Source organism: Salmo salar, chromosome ssa09, assembly GCF_905237065.1.
Source record: "Salmo salar chromosome ssa09, Ssal_v3.1, whole genome shotgun sequence".
Lineage (NCBI taxonomy): Eukaryota > Metazoa > Chordata > Actinopteri > Salmoniformes > Salmonidae > Salmo > Salmo salar.
The window spans coordinates 55,491,658-55,512,672 of NC_059450.1; the positions used below are offsets into that span (position 1 = coordinate 55,491,658).

The 21,015-nt window shown below is 43.8% G+C and overlaps 1 protein-coding gene across 2 annotated transcripts in view; it reads left to right on the forward strand.

Annotated features, from left to right (window-relative positions):
* Nucleotides 1-4,891: 4,891 nt before the first annotated feature.
* Nucleotides 4,892-21,015, forward strand: part of LOC106611503 (mediator of RNA polymerase II transcription subunit 12) — a 105,745-nt gene continuing 89,621 nt past the window's right edge. Inside the window, exons 1-10 of one of the 2 annotated variants that reach the window (XM_045723825.1) lie at nt 4,892-5,267; nt 7,213-7,317; nt 7,426-7,617; nt 7,912-8,071; nt 8,332-8,507; nt 10,230-10,340; nt 11,121-11,393; nt 16,025-16,171; nt 16,986-17,085; nt 17,371-17,507. In XM_045723825.1, the coding sequence (XP_045579781.1) occupies nt 5,166-5,267; nt 7,213-7,317; nt 7,426-7,617; nt 7,912-8,071; nt 8,332-8,507; nt 10,230-10,340; nt 11,121-11,393; nt 16,025-16,171; nt 16,986-17,085; nt 17,371-17,507 (1,503 nt within the window). In that variant the 5' untranslated portion in view covers nt 4,892-5,165. The remainder of the gene's footprint in view (nt 5,268-7,212; nt 7,318-7,425; nt 7,618-7,911; nt 8,072-8,331; nt 8,508-10,229; nt 10,341-11,120; nt 11,394-16,024; nt 16,172-16,985; nt 17,086-17,370; nt 17,508-21,015) is intronic. The other variant, XM_014211769.2, reaches the window with a different exon arrangement.

Sequence of the window (21,015 nt, forward strand, 5' to 3'; positions counted from 1 at the left end):
GTTGGGGAGGGGGGGGGTGTAGCACAAGAACTGTCGGTGACGGTGGCCACCCTCCCTTCCTTCCCTTTAGTTAGGATAATTTTTTTATTGTTTTGTTGGGGTTTCTTTTTTTTGTGTTTATTTTTTGTGTGAGGTGCATCCGGGGTCTGCACCTTTGGGGGGGGTACTGTCAAGTCCTGACCAGTAAAGGTGTTATTTGTTATTGTAGTTTGATCAGGACGTGGCAGGGGTGTGTTTGTTTAGAGTGTTTCGGGGTTTGTTGGGCTATGTTCTGTTTTAAGAGGGGTATTTATTTAGAGTGTTTCAGGGTTTGTTGGGCTATGTACTATGTTAGTATATTTCTATGTTTATCTAGTATGTCTAGTTCTATGTTTAGTTAATGGGGTTGACCTTCAGTTGGAAGCAGCTGCTCCTAGTTCCTTCTAATTGAAGGTCCTATTTAAGAGGAGTGTTTTTCTATGGGATTTGTGGGTAGTTGTTCCTTGTTTAGTGTTTGTGCACCTGACAGGACTGTTTCGTTTTGTTCTATTTTTGTATACGTATTAATTTGTTTCTCCTTCTTCAAAATAAAAAGAAGATGAGTATACATATTCCCGCTGCATTTTGGTCCTTACGACAACCGTGACAACAGAAGTGTTTTAGGGAGCGTTTGACAGTGATGATGGGTGGTCGTTTGACGGCAGACCCATAGCGGATACAGGCAATGAGGCAGTGATCGCTGAGATCCTGATTGAAAACAGCGGAGGTGTATTTGTAGGGCAAGTTGGCCAGAATGGAACGACATTGGGCCTCGTATCTCATCACAGTATTTCTGTGCATTCAAATTGCCATCGATAAAAAGCAATTGTGTTCATTGTCCGTTACTTATGCCTGCCCATACCATAACCCTACTGCCACCATGGGGCACTGTTCACAACGCTGACATCAGCAAACCGCGCGCCCACACAACGCCAAACATGCTGTCTGCCATCTGCCTGGTAAAGTAGATTTATCATCCCATAGCAATCACTTCTGTCATCATGAAGTGCTTTGAGAGACTAGTCAAGGATCATATCACCTCTACCTTACCTGACATCATAGACCCACTTCAATTTGCTTACAGCCCCAATAGATCCAGAGATGATGCAATCGCCATCACACTTCACACACTGCCCTATCCCATCTGGACAAGAGGAATATCTCTGTAACAATGCTGTTCATTGAGTATAGCTCAGCATTCAACACCATAGTACCCTCCAAGCTCATCATTAAGCTCGAGGCCCTGGGTCTGAACCCCGTCCTGTGCAACTGGGTCCTGGACTTCCTGACGGGCCGCCCCCACGTGGTGAAGGTAGGAAACAAGACCTCCACTTCGCTGATCCTCAACACTGGGGCCCCACAAGGATGCGTGCTCAGCCCCCTACTATACACCCATGACTGCGTGGCCACGCACGCCTCCAACTCAAGTGTGTGGTTCCAGGAAAATAACCTCACCCAACACCAACCAAACAAATGAGCTTCAGGAAACAGCCGAGAAAGCACTCCCCTATCCACATCGACGGGACCGCAGTGGAGAAGGTGGAAAGTTCCTCTGCGTACACATCAGTGACAAACTGAAATGGTCCACCCACACAGATCGTGTGGTGAAGAAGGTGCAGCAGCGCCTATTCAACCTCTGCAGGCTGAAGAAATATGGCTTGGCACCTAAAAGCCTCACAAACTTTTACAGATGCACAATCCTGTCGGGCTGTATCACCACCTGGTACGGCAACTGCACCGCCCGCAACCGCAGGGCTCTCCAGAGGGTGGTGCAGTCTGCCCAACGCATCACCAGAGGCAAACTACCTGCCCTTTAGGACACCTACAGCACCCGAGGAAGGCCAAAAAGATCATCAAGGACAACAACCACCCGAGCCACTGCCTGTTCACCCGCTATCATCCAGAAGGCAAGGTCAGTACAGGTATATCAAAGCTGGGACCGAGAGACTGAAGAACAGCTTCTATCTCAAGGTCATCAGACTGTTAAATAGCCATCACTAGCCGGCTACCACCCAGCTACTCGACCCTGCACCTTTGAGGCTACTGCCCTATATACATAGACTTGAAATCACTGGCCACTTTAATAATGGAACACTGGTCACTTAAATAATGTTTACATATTTTGCATTACTCATCTCATATGTATATACTGTATTCTATCCTTTTCAATTGTATCTTAGTCTAAGCTGCTCTGACACTGCTCGCCCATATATTTACATATTCTCCCATTCCTTTACTTTAGATTTGTCTGTATTGTTGTGAAATTGTTAGTTATTACTTGTTAGATATTACTGCACTGTTGGAGCTAGAAACACAAGCATTTCGCTACACCCACAATAACATCTGCTAAACACGTGTATGTGACAAATGAAACTTGATTCGTTAAGTAATTCCAGTTGGCTTGTATTCCAGGGACGTAGGTTTATACTTAATGCCATTGTTTTGCTTTTGCGTCATTGCACTTCCTCCGACTCCCACCAATCCAAACATGTTCCTTGTACAGAGTGACATATGTACCAAATTTCATGACTAGGTCACACAGGGTGAGGGGCGTGACCTTTCAAAGTTTTACATCTTCAATCGCTTGTTATAGCGCCACCATGTGACCAATTGGCATAGCATTGCATTAGAGGGTGTGGCCTTTGGGCCTTTACCATCATGCATGGTTTCACCACAAAGTTTCTAAACCCAGTGGCGCAACATTGCAAGACTTTTGGGAACGCTTGCGAAACAGACCAAGCAGATCATGGCTGGGGTTTGAGAAGTCAATGAGAAGCCAGGTTTCCATCCAGTTTGTGACAGATTTTCATGTGAATATTCTAAAATCTAGATAAAACAATGTTTATTTTCCCACCAGAGATGTTTCCATTAAACTGACTTTTTGCGGATAAAGGGCTGTCCATGATGACGTAGTGCAAATGAAAATAACTTTTCCATGAAAAATCTTTTAGATGTAGTCCCCTGTTTAGGGGACCTGTGTGGTTCTGGTTCTGGTTCCGGTTCCGATTGACGTTTTCACTTATAAATCGATCTGTGGAGAATGTAGATTAAAATGGCTTGCATTGAGTGATAGAGCTGGTTCCCACAAACACAGCAGTATATTTCCGGAGCCTATGGGAAGTAGGATGTGAAATCTGAAACCACTTGAAGCTGGGATGTCCCTCCTACCATTTAATTCACTCTTCTGACTTTCCATCAACTCCTGGCTGAACCCTATGCCACAGCCACTGACAAAGCACATGCCTGCAATCGGTACATTGTAGGGCAGCAGGACAAAGGGGTTTCATCATGTAGCACATTCAGATATTGATTTATAGCATTAATCTAAAAGAATTCATAGTGTGTATGTATGTATGTATGTATGTATGTATGTATGTATGTATGTATGTATGTATGTATGTATGTATGTACAGTTGAAGTCGGAAGTTTATATACACCTTAGCCAAATAATACATTTAAACTCGGTTTTTCACAATTCCTGACATTTACTCCTGATAAAAATGCCCTGTCTTAGGTCAGTTAGGATCACAAATTTATTTTAAGAATGTGAAATTTGATATTTCCTCAAATTTGCTTTGTGAAATTTCCCAGGTACAATAAATGCAGTTTCTGGATATGTGGTTTCCAGTTTGCATAAAGTCCAGTGTAGTTCCTTGAGGGCCATTGTGGTATTGGCTTGAGGAGGAATATACACGGCTGTGACTGTAACCGAAGATAATTTTCTTGGGAGGTCATAACGTCGGCATATGATTGAAATGTGACCCGTTTTAAATTGAATCAAAAACAACTTCATATTGAAGGAGTGCCTTTGATTTGACAACCTGCACATGTGCAGTTCGGCGCAAAACCCAATTACGTGTTTCTGCACAAGTTTAATAATTGATTGGATATATATATAGCACTTTTCTAGCAACTGAGGTACTCAAAGCACTTTAAATGGTTGGGGGAAACTCACCTCATCAATGTGTAGCACCCACCTGATGAGGTGGTCATGATGGAATGGGGCCAGGTTGGGAATTTAGGCGTGACACCAGGGTTAACACTCTTAAACTATGAGCCATGGGATTTTTAATGACCACAGAGAGTCAGGACACCTGTTTAACCTCCCTTCTGAAAGACAGCACCCTATAAAGGGCAATGTCCCCTTCACTGCCCTGGGGATATCCTTAGACCGATGGGAAATGTCCCTACTGGCTCTCCAACACCACTTCCAGCAGTGTCTGGTCTCCCATTGAGGGACTGACCAGGACCAACCCTGCTTAGCTTCAGAGAGGCAATCCAGCAGTGGGTTGCAGGGTGGTATGCAGCTGGTGCTACATTGCTATGACATGGTCTACAAGTGTTTATCGAGGATTTCTATTGGAGAAGCAGTTTTTGCCTATCTTCATACTGTCTTTAGTTGCACCTTCCAAGGCCTCACCATTTCATGGGAATTTGCATTTTAATTTTGCCTTATGGGGAAGAAGAGGAATACTAATAATAATAATTAACGCCAACAAGTACAATTAGGTTTCAGCCAATCAACATCCAGGATCTAAACTACCCGGTTTATAAACAAACCTATCGCATGAATAAAAATGGGTGGAAAGAAGAAAGAATATTATTAGCTATTTTGTAGAATGTGAATGAATGTATATTCGGCACATTACAAATTACATGTAATTACCACAGGTACAAAGTAAAAAAAAAAAAAAGAACGATATCGTAAAAATTTATAAAAACCAACATTTGCTTTTTGGCCTTAATGTATGGTTAGGGTTGGGTATAAAATTAGCAGTAAGGGGGTTAGGGTTAGGTTTAAAATAAGATTTTAAGAAGATACATGTTAGAAATAGGCGGGGTGTATGACTTTGTGGCTATGGTAACTAGTGACGAGCGTATTTTGAGTTTTCTTGTCTACATCAGCGTCCTTCCGGCTTCCAAGACTCCACAAAGTCAAAATTGCCTATATCGTAAAAAATAATGGGGGGGAAATCGTTTATTGGCCTTCATTTAAGGTGAGGTTGACAGTGTGGTTAAGTTTAAAATCAGACTATGAGAAGAGAAATTGGAGAAATAGGCGGGATTTAGCCATAATATAGACTTTGTGGCTGTGGTAACTAGTGAGCCCAACGGAAAGAGAAAAGCCTTGGCTGTGATGCCGCTGAATGATGGCTGCTTTTGGGATCCTGAGTTACGAACACCGGCCACTGAAGCGGCCACGACTCGGACCTCCGGACGTTTATCCTCAAGACCCAAAGCAAAAAGAGGTCAGAAACTTAAATCGTTTCTAAAACCAACGTTGCAAAGACAAATTGACACAAAGAGCCTAGCTACTGTTATTTGGAAAGGAGTCCCCTTAGCTAACTAACTATGGTTGCTAGCTAGTCCCAGACGGCTATCACAGGCCCAAGCCAGTCTCTCTAGCAATAATAATGAACCGCTAACGTTACTTGGCTTTTCAGTTTGCTAAACATCAACCAGGTAATGTTAGCTTGATAACAGTAGCATTCTAGCTCGTAGTTAGCTAGCCAACCTTTTCTAACGTAAACAAAATGTTAACTTTACGAGAGATAATTTGTCAATATTTCAAGTTATCAAATTAGTGCACGAACCATTCACGTTACTTGCATGGTTGCAGATTAGGTAAACTTGCTTGCATTTAATGTAACGTTAGTTAACTAGATACACAACTCGGATTCATTTTGGAGCAGCTTGATAACAAGCTACTTAGCTAGCATATTTAGCAGCTACGTTAGCTAGCTAAATGCCTTCATTTTCACAAATTGGCAAACGGTTAACGTTACCATTGAGGGTTCTCCCCAGGATTTAACAAGGTGGTGCTGCTGAGTTCAGCCAGAGGACTCAGATATTTTTGCGTTTTTTAACACCTGTAACTGCCAAAAAATTGCCAGAAGGTGGCGCATCGCCTCTTACATTCTTTGGGGAGAACCCTTGCATGTTGTGCTAACATAGCTAATGTTAGCATGGATGTGTGTCTAGCAATTATAATCTACAATGTTTGTCTAGCTAACTATATAGTTTAACAAACGTGAACTACTAGTTTAGCTACCAATACCATAGTTAATTAGCTAGATAACGTTAGCCATTTAATTTTAGCAAGCTAGCACTGTCTGGAGCTCTCATTTACTGTGCCAGGAGACTACTTTTGTACAAATTGCTGTGGGAAACTATTGGTCATGATGTAGAGCTTCTGCTGATTACAGTGACATGTCAGTTCACTTTCCAGGCATAGGATCCTTAGACTTAGTAAAAATAATTGCCACCTCTGGTCTCTTGGCAGTCCCACCCATATGGGAGGTCAACTCCCGCTCAGCAGTTAGTGCTCTTCTCTGTCTTGGCACCCCAATGGTGTAACTAGCTTCCCCCTGATGCAATAACAGCAGAGTCCTTGCCCATCTTCCAAAAACATCTGAAACCCTAGCTCTTCTTCGGTTTTGTCTAGAGGGGATACAGCTTTTGTCAATTGACTTTTCGTAGCAGGTCTAGAAGAACTTACGCAGCAATTTGACAAAAGTTGTATCCCATATAGACATGACCAGCTTCGGTGGGGTTTTAGGGTGGACTACATCACAAAAGTTGTATTGCCGCCCACTACTGGATTCAAAGTAAAAAAGAAAACCGTACTTGATTGGGAATCTAACTCACTCCTCACAACTAAAATAGTCAACAAAACAAAACAAAGCAAAACAAACTCCCACTTCATCCATTCTTCAAATTTCCATTTCTCTGCACTCAGGCTATGGGGCCTGATAGGGCAGTACGGCTCGTCACAGCCTATTGTGTAACTCATTCGCCGAGAAGTCCTCCAATCCCAGAAACCGCTCTGCCACATCCAGAATGTCTGAAACCCTTCCCTATTTTATATATGACATCTGTACCCCCCCCCAAAAAAAGGTGCAATTATCTTTTCCTACTAGTACTGACTTTGCTGATTAAAAAATGAACTTACTGCGATGTGGTTGTCTCACAGAGTCCTCTTAAGATGAATGCACTAACTGTAAGTCGCTCTGGATAAGAGCTTCTTTCTGCGAAATGACTAAAATATATAACTGTAAACTAAATTTTATTATCTAGCTACTCAATCCCCCACTGAGCTATTCACCATTTGTTTTGTGTTCAGGTGTTCATTGCATGACTTCATCAACTGCATGGTCTGAATTTCACGAGATATTATGTAAATTTCTGTTCCAGGATGAATTGACTGCGTTGAATGTGAAGCAAGGATTTAATAATCAACCGGCAGTGTCAGGGGATGAACATGGAAGTGCTAAAAATGTCAACTTCAATCCCTCAAAGGTGATCTTCTACTCGTAATATTTCTCTAGTGTCACATGTAGTGAATCATGATTCATGTTGTATGTACAGTAGGATCTCTTGTTTATTGCATCCCTATTACCCCAACAGATTAGTTCAAATTTCAGCAGCATCATTGCAGAGAAGCTGCGCTACAACACATTTCCAGACACAGGCAAACGGAAGCCGCAGGTTAACCAGAAGGACAATTTCTGGCTCGTTACTGCCAGGTCACAGAGCTCAATCAACAACTGGTTTACAGATTTGGCTGGAACTAAACCACTCACCCAGCTGGCCAAGAAGGTAGGACTTTGTACCAAAAACATCCCTGCGGGGCACATTCAGCAGAGCACTACATTGTGAAAGAAATATGTTGTGTTCTGGCCTGGGGCGGTCTAGTGACCTATGCACTGCATCTGGAGCACATGTACCACTGTCAGTATGGGTTCGAATCAGGCTCACTGTTCTTCAACACTCTTAAAATTGCTCACTTAAAATTATAACAGCACTCTCACAAACTCACTTAAAATTATAAAAAATATTCTGCAGCATCATCCTCCATCAAACCTGTTTTGTTAAATTGTGTTGGTGTGCTAGGTGCCGATCTTTAGTAAAAAGGAGGAGGTTTTTGGCTACTTGGCCAAGTACACAGTACCTGTGATGCGTTCAGCATGGATGATCAAGATGACCTGTGCGTATCACGCCGCCATTACAGAAACAAAAGTCAAGAAGCGGCACGTGATTGACCCCTGCATAGGTAAGCAAACACTCCTTAAAATAATATATAGCCTATCCTCCAAGGAACACCATGTTTTTTTTTATGATTGAGCATTTTCCAGCTACCCCCCTGTGGCCAAAGCTCGTCAGTAATGTAACATTCCAATATCCTGGGTGTGTTCACTGCCATTTAGAAAAGATAGGCTGCTATAGCTCTAGAATTTTGCTCAGTCATGCTGCATTAACAGGAGCATATGCCATTGTGATGAATTAACTATGTTCTTTCTGTCTGCACTGCAGAATGGACTCAGATCATCACAAAGTACCTGTGGGAACAGTTGCAGAAGGTGGCTGAGTTCTACCGCCAGTCTCCCAGCCAGGGCTGTGGCTCTCCTCTCCCGGCCACCTCGGCCGAGGTGGATATGGCCATGAAGCAGTGGGAGTACAACGAGAAGCTGGCCATGTTCATGTTCCAGGTTGGATGGTCCTTTGGTTTGTCTGTTTCTTTGTCTGTTTGTCTGCCTGTGTCGGGTTGCATGTCTGTCTCACTGTCTGTCTTCATGTTTTCATATGTCTGCCTGCCTCAACCAGGGACATATGTATCTGCCTTTTCTGATGCGTTTGTGATAAGCAAAACACATATTCTTTCACTGAACAGTTTGAAATTGAGTTGTTACTTGGTTAGAATTGTTACTTTGATGTTAGCTTTACACAGTTGTCTGCAATGGCTGTTGTGATAGTTTAGCCCTATTTCACTATGTCACTGTATAATTTGTGGTTCATTGAAGGGGAAAATGTCAGTAAACTGCTATCAAGTTAGCTTATTGTTAGAGGGCCAGTCATTTCTTTGTTAAACTAAACCATGAGGTAAGCGATAAGACATTTAATGTATGGATTTTATGATTAAGGCCAGATGCAAACATAGCATCACAAACAAGAAAAAACAGTTCACTTTGGATATTTTATGATGGTAATCTATAGCTAGCCCACATGAAACAGCTCATTGTTTACACTGATGTACAGTGCCTTCAGAAAGTATTCACACCCCTTGACTTATTCCACATTTTGTTGTTACAAATTGGTATTAAAAGGTATTTAATTCTCTTTTTTTATTTTTTATCTTCTGCACGAAATACTCATGTCAAAGTGGAAGAAATGTTCTAATATTTATTTTAGATTAATTAAAAATAAAACACTATCTTGATTAGTTTGAATCACCTTTGGCAGCGATTACAGCTGTGAGTCTTGTTGGATAAGTCTCTAAGAGCTTTGCACACTTGGATTGTACAATATTTGACCATTATTCTTTTTGAAAGTCTTCAAGCTCTGTCAAGTTGGTGGTTGATAATTTGATAGACAGCCATTTTCAAGCCTTGCCATAGATTTAAGTATATTTAAATAAAAACTTTAACTAGGCCACTCAGGATCATTCAATGTTGTCTTGGTAAGAAACTTGTGTATATTTGGCATTGGAGTTTTAGCTTATTGTCCTGCTGAAAGGTACATTTTTCTCCCAGTGTCTGTTGGAAAGCAGACTAAACCAGGTTTTCCTCTAGGATTTTTCCAATGCTAAGCTCTGTTCCGTTTACTTAGTCTTTGCTGATGATGAGCATATCCAAAACATGATACAGACATCACCATGCTTGAAAATATGAAGATTGGTACTTGGTGACGTTGGATTTTCCCCAAACATGCTTTGTATTTAGGACAAAAAGTACATTTCTTTGCCACATTTTTTGCAGTATTACTTTAGTGCCTTATTGCAAACAGGATACATGTTTTGGAATATTTTTATTCTGTACAGGTTAGTATTGTGGTGTAACTACAATGTTCATCCATCCTCAGTTTTCTCCCTTCACAGCTATTAAACTCTAACTGTTTTAAAATCACCATTGGCCTCATGGTGAAATCCCTGAGCAGTTTCCTTCCTCTCCGGCAACTGAGTTAAGAAGGACACCTGTATCTTTGTAGTGACTGGGTGTATTGATACACCATCCAAAGCGTAATTAATAACTTCAGTATGCTCAAAGGGATATTCAGATTCTGCTTTTTCTACAAATAGGTGCCCTTCTTTGCGAGGCATTTTAAAACCTCCCTGAAGTAATAGTGAAATGGAGTAATTTCATAGGATTAATTTACCCTAAATACTTTGTTGTAGAAGACCAAGCAATAACAAACGGTTGTTTGCTTGCGTCCAGGATGGCATGCTAGACAGACACGAGTTCCTCACGTGGGTGTTGGAATGCTCCGAGAAGGTCCGACCTGGAGAGGACGAGCTTCTAAAGCTGCTGCTGCCCCTCCTGCTACAGGTAATGCCTATATACCATCCATACAGCACCCATCATCTTAATACTTTTGTGGTTGCTTATGTTTTTCGTATTTCACACAAGTGTGTATTGGAAATGTGTTTTCTTGCATATCCCAGCTCCCCCTGAGACACCTTTGGAGAGTTGAGGTCACGGCCAGGGTCTGCTATTAACAATTAGGGTTAAGTGCCTTGCTTGAGCACATTGGCAGATGTTTCATCTTGTCAGTGCAGGGATTCAAACTAGCGACTTTTAAGTTACTGGCCCAATGCTGTAACCACTAGGCTATCTTTCTCCTACTGCAGTGATGGTTTTCATTCTCCATGTTACAAACCACACATTTCACGTGGAAAGAGTAACTTAAGGAGACACTCAAATTACATCTCTGTATCTTCAAGAATCAGGAAATGTCCAGTGTTTCTGGCATCTTGTAATTATGCATTTGGGGGCATTGTAAGCTACTTTTTCAAACAAACTTTTGTGCAGAAATGGTACATTTTGTTAATGTGACACTCTCAGGGTGACGCCAAGCACCAAGTTCATTAGCAGTCTTCTAACAATAACCTATGTAACGAAAAACATTTCAGTAATATGTCCCTGGCGGTGCAGTTTAATCCACTTGGAAGCAAATGTATTTACCTGCACTGTGTTACAGGTTAACTTTTACAGGTTAGTCATTGAAGCTGATTTAGCTACCCTCTCCTCTATTTTCCCCCGTATTCCATTGTTGTGATCACATATCAGAGTGTGTACTGACCTTGTGAGTCATGTCCCCTCCATCAGTACTTAGGGGAATTTGTGCAGTCGGCCTACCTGTCCCGGAGGCTGGCCTATTTCTGCACGCGACGCCTCAACCTGCTGCTAAGTGACGGGAGCCTGGGGCCCGGCGCCGGGGGACACCCGGCCCACAGCATCCTGGCGCAGCCAGGGAACGCCCTGCCCCCCACGCCCACCTCCCAGCCCGCAGGGGGCAATCAGCCCCAGACCCCCTTTACAGACTTCTACATCTGCCCTCAACACAGGCCCTTGGTGTTTGGGCTCAGCTGCATGCTACAGGTACACAAACGCACTCAATAGCCTTCCCACTGAACTGAATGGATTGCCTATTACTGCTACTGCAGTACTATTAATATTACTGCTAAGCCATCAGGCTAGTATGGTACATGACTAAGTTGGTGAACTAGCTTTGGTAAAATGTTCAGTGTTGTGATTGTTCCTGATTTTCCATGTTATATTTACAGTGCCTTCGTAAAGTATTCAGACCCCTTGACCTTTTTCCACATTTTGTTAGGTTACAGCCTTTTTCTATAATTGATTAAATCGGCTTCTGGCTGGGCCACTAAAGTACATTCAGAGACTTGTCCCGAAGCTACTCCTGTGCTATCTTGGCTGTGTGCTTATGGCTGTTGTCCTGTTGAAGGTGAACCTTAGCCCCAGTCGGAGGTCCTGAGCTCTCTGGAGCAGGTTTTCATCAAGGATCTCTCTGTACTTTGCTCCGTTCATCTTTTCCTTGATCCTGACTAGTCTTTCAGTCCCTGCCGCTGAAAAACACTGACGCGGCATGATGCTGCCACCACCATACTTCACCGTAGGGATGTGCCAAGTTTATTCCAGACGTGACGTTTGGCATTCAGGCCAAAGAGTTCAATCTTGGTTTTATCAGACCAGAGAATCTTGTTTCACATGGTCAGAGAGTCCTTTAGGTGCATTTTGGCTAACTCCAAGCGGGCTGTCATGTTCCTTTTACTGAGGAGTGGCTTCTGTCTGGCACCACTCTCATAAAGGCCTGTGGCACCACTATCATAAAGGCCTGAATGGTAGAGTGCTGTTGAGGTGGTTGTCCTTCTGGAGGGTTCTCCCATCTCCACAGAGGAACTCTAGAGCTCTGTCAGAGTGACCGTCGGGTTCTTGGTCACCTCCCTGACCATGGCCCTTCTCCCCCGATTGCTCAGTTTGGCCGGGCAGCCAAAAGTTGCCGCTTTCTAGGCAAGCAACACTGAAGCATGCATGAGAGCACCAGCTGTTCTGGACGACTGTGTGATCACGCTCTCGGTAGCCGATGTGAGCAAGACCTTTAACTTCTTATGGGCAGGTGGGACTGTAGCTTCCCACCTGGCCAACATCTGGTGATGTTAGCGCGAAATTCAGAAATACAAAATTCAAATATTTAACATTCTTGAAAATGTGTTATACATCAAAATAAAGCTTAACTTCTTGTTAATCCAGCCGCTGTGTCAGATTGCAAAAAGGCTTTACGGCGAAAGCAAACCATGCGATTATCTGAGGACAGCGCCCCGCATACAAACACATGAAAATCATATTTCAACCAGGCAGGTGCGCCACAAAAGTCAGAAATAGCGATATAATTCATGCCTTACCTTTTGAAGATCTTCTTCTGTTGGCACTCCAAAATGTCCCAGAAACATCACAAATGGTCCTTTTGTTCGATAATGTCCTTTATGTCCCATTTATTTGACGCGTTTGATTCAGAAATACACCGGTTTCAACTCGCCCAACATGCCTACAAAGTGTCTAATAAGTTACCTGTAAACTTGGTCCAAACATTTCAAACAACATTCCTAATCCAACCTCAGGTACCCTAAAACGTAAATAATCGATAAAATTTAAGATGGAATAAACTGTTTCCAATACCGGATAAAAACAACATGAAGCACGCTCCAGTTCACGCGCATCAAAACAGTAGTCCACCTGGAGTGACACTTACAATTAATAGCACTACTTCTTCATTTCTCAAAAGAAAAACATTGAACAATTTTTAAAGACGGTTGACATCTAGTGGAAGCCATAAGAACTGCAGCTAGGTTCCTAATAACAAGGGTATCCCATAGAAAACAAATGGAAAATCCTATGACCTCAATTTATTTTCCCCTGGATGGTTTGTCCTCGGGGTTTCGCCTTCCATATCAGTTCTGTTATACTCACAGACATTATTTTAACAGTTTTAGAAACTTTAGTGTTTTCTATCCAAATCTACCAATTATATGCATATCCTAGCTTCTGGGCCTGAGTAACAGGCAGTTTACTTTGGGCACGCTTTTCATCCGGAGGTGAAAATACTGCCCCCTACCCAAGAGAGGTTAAACAGGCCAACATTCACAAAGCCACGGGCCAGACGAATTACCAGGATGTGTACTCAAAGCATGCTCAGACCAACTGGCAAGTGTCTTCACTGACATTTTCAACCTCTCCCTGACCGAGTCTGTAATACATACATGTTAAAAGCAGACCACCATAGTCCCTGTGCCCAAGAAAACGAAGGTAACCTGCCTAAATGACTACTACTCACGTCGGTAGCCATGAAATGCTTTGAAAGGCTTGTCATGGTTCACATTAACCTGTTGGGGGTAGGGGGCAGTATTGACACGGCCGGATAAAAAACATACCCGATTTAATCTGGTTACTACTCCTGCCCAGTAACTAGAATATGCATATAATTATTGGCTTTGGATAGAAAACACCCTAAAGTTTCTAAAACTGTTTGGATGGTGTCTGTGAGTATAACAGAACGCATATGGCAGGCAAAAACCTGAGAGGATTCTATATAGGAAGTGGCCTGTCTGACAAGTTGTTGTTCATCTGGGCTCTTTTTATTGAAGACTGAGGATCTTTGCTCTAACGTGACACTTCCTACGGCTCCCATAGGCTCTCAGAGCCCGGGAAAAAGCTGAACGATATCGAGGCAGCCTCTGGCTGAAACACATTATCGCTTTTGGCAAGTGGCCGATCAGAGTACTATGGGCTTAGGCGCGTGCCCGAGTTGACCCCATGCTTTATTTTCTTTCGTCTGTTTACCTAAATGCAGATTCCCGGTCGGAATATTATCGTTTTTTTTACGAGAAAAATGGCATAAAAATGGATTTTAAACAGCGGTTGACATGCTTCGAAGTACGGTAATGGAATATTTAGAATTTTTTTGTCACGAAATGCGCCATGCTCGTAACCCTTATTTACCCTTTCGGATAGTGTCTTGAACGCACGAACAAAACGCCGCTATTTGGATATAACTATGGATTATTTGGGACCAAACCAACATTTGTTATTGAAGTAGAAGTCCTGGGAGTGCATTCTGACGAAGAACACCAAAGGTAATAACATTTTTCTTATAGTAAATCTGACTTTGGTGAGTGCTAAACTTGCTGGGTGTCTAAATAGCTAGCCCTGTGATGCCGGGCTATCTACTGAGAATATTGCAAAATGTGCTTTCACCGAAGAGCTATTTTAAAATCGGACATATCGAGTGCATAGAGGAGTTCTGTATCTATAATTCTTAAAATAATTGTTATCCTTTTTGTGAACGTTTATCGTGAGTAATTTAGTAAATTCACCGGAAGTTTGCGGGGGGTATGCTAGTTCTGAACGTCACATGCTAATGTAAAAAGCTGTTTTTTTATATAAATATGAACTTGATTGAACAAAACATGCATGTATTGTATAACATAATGTCCTAGGGTTGTCATCTGATGAAGATCATCAAAGGTTAGTGCTGCATTTAGCTGTCTTCTGGGTTTTTGTGACATTATATGCTAGCTTGAAAAATGGGTGTCTGATTATTTCTGGCTGGGTACTCTGCTGACATAATCTGTTTTGCTTTCGTTGTAAAGCCTTTTTGAAATCGGACAGTGTGGTTAGATTAACGAGAGTCTTGTCTTTAAAATGGTGTAAAATAGTCATATGTTCGAGAAATTGAAGTAATAGCATTTCTAAGGTATTTGAATAACGCGCCACAGGATTCCACTGGCTGTTACGTAGATGGGACGATTTCGTCCCGCCGGCCCTAGAGAAGTTAACACCATCATCCCGGAAACCCTAAACCCACTCCAGTTTGCATACCGCCCCAACACATCCACAGATGACGCAATCTCAATCGCATTCCACACTGACATTTTCCACCTGGACAAAAGGAACACCTATGTGAGAATGCTGTTCATTGACTACAGCTCAGCGTTCAACACCATAGTGCCCTCAAAGCTCATCACTAAGCTAAGGACCCTGGGACTTAACACCTCCCTCTGCAACTGGATCCTGGACTTCCTGACGGGTCACTCCCGGGTGGTAAGGGAGGCAACAACATATCTGCCACGTTGATCCTCAACACAGTGGCTGTCAGGGGTGCGTGCTTAGTCTCCTCTTGTATTCCCTGTTCACCTACACTCCGGGGCCAAGTACGACTCCAACACCATCATTAAGTTGCCTGACGACACAACAGTGGTAGGTCTGCTCACTGACAACGATGAGGCAGCCTATAAGGAGGAGGTCAGCGACCTGGCAGTGTGGTGCCAGGACAACAACCTCTCCCTCAGCGTGAGCAAGACAAAAGATCTGATCGTGGACTACAGGAAAAAGAGGACCCAACATGCACCCATTCACATCAAAGGGGCTGTAGTGGAGCAGGTCAAGAGATTCAAGTTCCTTTTGTGTCCACATCACCAATAAACTATCATGGTCCACTGTGTTCTTGTGGACCTTCAATGCTTAGGTTCCCAATAAATTAGGGTTAACTGCCTATTTCAAGGACACATTAACAGATTTGTTTTACATTGTTGGCTCGAGTATTCAAACTGGTGACCTTTCGGTTACTGGACCAACGCTCTAACAGCTAGGTTATATGCCGCCCTATTGTCAGTCACATCCCTAAATTCTTATTCTCCTCGTCTTGGTTTCGTCAGAGTATCATGCTGTGCTGTCCCAGTGCCCTGGTGTGGCACTACTCTCTGACAGACAGCCGGAACAAGACTGGTTCCCCGCTGGACCTATTGCCCATCTCCCCCTCCAACCTGCCCATGCCAGGGGGCAACGGCACCTTTACACAGCAGGTAAGGCCCAGAGTCTGGTTCTTGTCAAGGTTTCTTCCCACCGAGGGAGATATTCCATGCCACTGTACCTTTGGCATTATGATCCTGCTGGTTGCTGCACAGCACTTTGAGACTAATGCATTTGTCGATTGATTGATTGAAAGCCCATCATTGCATGCCTCTTGACTACTAGATTGAGATTTGTATTTGTCCTGTCAGCCGTCCTATTTGTATTAAGGATTCCCATTAGCTGCTGCCAAGGTAGCAGCTACTCTTCCTGGAGTCCAGCAACATTAAGGCAGTTCTAAACAATTTTAAAATATTACATGACATTACATTTCATAACACCTTTCACAACACATTGTGTGTTCCCCTCAGCCACTACTCTACTACCACATATCTACAATCCAAAATCCTTGTATACGTGTATGAAAAGTGGGTGTCTTATCATGTGTCTGTGCCTGTGTGCGTCTCCTCACAGGCCCTGCTATTCCTTAAGGTGTATTTGTTTTTTTAAATCTGATTCTACTGCTTGCATCAGTTACCTGATGTGGAATAGAGTTCCATGTAGCCATGGCTCTACGTAGTATTATGCGCCTCCCATAGTCTGTTCTTGACTTGGGGATTGTGAAGAGACCTATGGTGGCATGTCTTGTGGGGTATGCATGGATGTCCGAGCCGTGTGCGAGTATTTTAAACAGACACCTCGGTGCATTTAGCATGTCAACACTTACAAAGACAAGTAACGATGAAGTCAATCTGTCTTCCACTTTGAGCCATGAGAGATTTACATCCGTATCTGCTTATCTCAGTCTTATCTATGCTTTTACATCAGGTCCGTGCAAAGGTGCGAGAAATAGAGGAGCAGGTCAAGGACCGAGGGCAGGCTGTGGAGTTCCGCTGGTCCTTTGATAAATGTCAGGAGACAACTGCTGGTAAAGAAACCACTGATAAGAGGCACCTATAAAATGACATAATACATCCAGACTCTATGGGCTCTATCCAGACTCTATCCAGACTCTATGGGCTGTTTTCCCTGACAAAGATTGAGAATAGTCTTGGACTAAAAATCAATTTCAATGGAGATTCTCCATTGAGCATGCTTTTTGCCCAGCACTAGGCTTGGCCTGTGTCTGGGTTAATCAGCCCTAGGTGCGTAAGGGAAATGGAAATGAGCAACATTTTGTGTTTTACCTCAATTATTTTTCTGCTTTCACCAGGCTTCACCATTGGGAGGGTCCTACACACCTTGGAGGTTCTAGACAACCACAGCTTTGAGAAGTCAGACTTCAGCAATTCCCTGGATTCCCTTTACAACCGCATCTTTGGCTCGGGCCAGAGCAAAGACGGTCACGAGGTAATTTTTTTCCCATCAATATTGTAGTGGTCTCTTTGATGAGCACTCCTGCATACTTCCGGCGCCGACAGAGATGACCGCCTCGCTTCGCATTCCTTCGAAACTATGCAGTATTTGTTTTTTTATGTGTTATTTCTTACATTGTTACCTCAGGTAATCTTAGGTTTTATTACATACAGTCGGGAGGAACTATTGGATATAAGAGCAACGTCAACTCACCAACATTACGACCAGGAATACGACTTTCCCGAAGCGGATCCTCCGTTTGGCCTACCACCCAGGACAATGGATCAAATCCCAGCCGGCGACCCAAAACAACGGCGCCGTAGAAGGGGCAAACGAAGCGGTCTTCTGGTCAGGCTCCGTAGACGGGCGCACCGCTCCCGAGCATACTACTCGCCAATGTCCAGTCTCTTGACAACAAGGTAGACGAAATCCGAGCAAGGGTAGCATTCCAGAGAGACATCCGAGACTGTAACGTTGTTTGTTTCACGGAAACATGGCTCACTTGAGACACGCTATCTGAGTCGGTACAGCCATCTGGTTTCTTCACGCATCGCGCCGACAGAAACAAGCATCTCCCTGGTAAGAAGAAGGGCGGGGGTGTAGGCCTTATGATTAACGAGACGTGGTGTGATCATAACAACATACAGGAACTCAAGTCCTTTTGTTCACCTGACCTAGAATTCCTCATAATCAAATGCCGACCGCATTATCTACCAAGAGAATTCTCTTCGACCATAATCACAGTCGTGTATATTCCCCCCCAAGCAGACACATCGACGGCCCTGAAAGAACTTCATTGGACTCTATGTAAACTGGAAACCACATATCCTGAGGCTGCATTTATTGTAGCCGGGGATTTTAACAAGGCTAATCTGAAAACAAGGCTCCCAAAATTCTATCAGCATATCGATTGTGCTACCAGGGCTGGTAAAACCCTGGACCACTGTTATTCTAACTTCCGCGACGCATATAAGGCCCTCCCCCGCCCTCCCTTCGGAAAAGCTGAACACAACTCCATTTTGTTGCTCCCAGCCTATAGACAGAGACTAAAACAGGAAGCACCCGCGCTCAGGTCTGTTCAATGCTGGTCCGACCAATCGGATTCCACACTTCAAGATTGCTTCAATCACGTGGACTGGAAAATGTTCCGCATTGCGGTGAACAACAGCATTGACGAATACGCTGATTCGGTGTGCGAGTTTATTAGCAAGTGCATCGGTGATGTTGTACCCACAGCGTCTATTAAAACATTCCCAACCAGAAACCGTGGATTGATGGCAGCATTCGTGCAAAACTGAATGCGCGAACCACTGCTTTTAATCAGGGCAAGGTGACCGGAAACATGACCGAATAGAAACAATGTAGCTATTCCCTCCGCAAGGCAATCAAACAAGCTAAGCGTCAGTATAGAGACAAAGTGGAGTCGCAATTCAACGGTTCAAACACGAGAGGTATGTGGCAGGGTCTACAGTCAATCACGGACTACAAAAGAAAAACCAGCCCCGTTGCGGATTACGATGGCTTGCTCCCAGACAGACTAAACAACTTTTTTGCTCGCTTTGAGGACAATACAGTGCCACTGACACGGCCCGCTACCAAAACCTGCGGGCTCTCCTTCACTGCAGCCAACGTGAGTAAAACATGTTAACCCTCGCAAGGCTGCAGGCCCAGACGGCATCCCCGGCCGCGTCCTCCGAGCATGCACAGACCAGCTGGCTGGTGTGTTTACAGACATATTCAATCAATCCTTATCCCAGTCTGCTGTCCCCACATGCTTCAAGAGGGCCACCATTGTTCCTGTTCCCAAGAAAGCTAAGGTAACTGAGCTTAATGACTACCGCCCTGTAGCACTCACTTCCGTTGTCATGAAGTGCTTTGAGAGACTAGTCAAGGACCATATCACCTCCACCCTACTTGACACCCTAGACCCACTCCAATTTGCTTACCGCCCCAATTGGTCCACAGACGATGCAATCGCCATCACACTGCCCTAACCCAGCTGGACAAGAGGAATAGCTATGTAAGAATGCTGTTCATCAATTACAGCTCAGCATTTAACGCCATAGTACCCTCCAAACTCGTCATTAAGCTCGACCCCGCCCTGTGCAACTGGGTCCTGGACTTCCTGGAGGGCCGCCCCCAGGTGGTAAGGGTAGGTAACAACATCTCCACCCCGGTGATCCTCAACACTGGGTCCCCACAATGGTGCGTTCTCAGCCCTCTCCTGTACTCCCTGTTCACCCACGACTGCGTGGCCGTGCACGCCTCCAACTCAATTATCAAGTTTGTAGACGACACTACAGTGGTAGGCTTGATTACCAACAACGACGAGATGGCCTACAGGGAGGAGGTGAGGGCCCTCGGAGTGTGGTGTCAGGAAAATAACCTCACACTCAATGTCAACAAAACAAAGGAGATGATCGTAGACTTCAGGAAACAGCAGAGGGAGCAGCCCCCTATCTACATTGACGGGACGGTAGTTGAGAGGGTGGAGAGTTTTAAGTTCCTCGGGATACACATCACGGACAAACTGAAATGGTCCACCCACACAGACAGCATGGTGAAGAAGGCGCAGCAGCGCCTCTTCAACCTCAGGAGGCTGAAGAAATTCGGCTTGTCACCGAAAACACTCACAAACTTTTACAGATGCACAATCAAGAGCATCCTGTCGGGCTGTCACCGCCTGGTACGGCAGCTGCTCCGCCCATAACCGGAAGGCTCTCCAGAGGGTAGAGAGGTCTGCACAACAACGCATCACCGGGTGCAAACAACCTGCCTTCCAGGACACCTACACCACCCGATGTCACAGGAAGGCCAAAAACATCATCAAGGACAACAACCACCCGAGCCACTGCCTGTTCACCCCGCTATCATCCAGAAGGCGAGGTCATTACAGGTGCATCAAAGTGGGGACCGAGAGACTGAAAAACAGCTTCTATCTCAAGGCCATCAGACTGTTAAACAGCCATCACTAACATTGAGTGGCTGCTGCCAACATACTGACTGAACTCCAGCCACTCTAATAATGGAAAAATTGTAATAAATGTATCACTAGCCACTTTATATTATGTTTACATACCCTACATTACTTATCCCATATGTATATACTGTATGCTATACCATCTACTGCATCTTGCCATCTTGATGTAATTAATGTTGTCACTAGCCACTTTAAACAATGTTCTCATAGCCTACATTACTCATCTCATATGTATATACTGTAGTCTTACCATCTACTGCATCTTGCCTATGCCGTTCGGCCATCAATCATTTATATATTTTTATGTACATATTCGGATTAATTCCTTTACACTTGTGTGTGTATAGGGTAGTTGTTGTGGAATTGTTAGGTTATATTACTTGTTAGATATCACTGCATGGTTGGAACTAGAAGCACAAGCATTTCGCTACACTTGCATTAACATCTGCTAACCATGTGTATGTGACAAATAAATTTGATTTGATATGTCAAGTCTGAAGACTTTAATGGTTTTCACTTGCA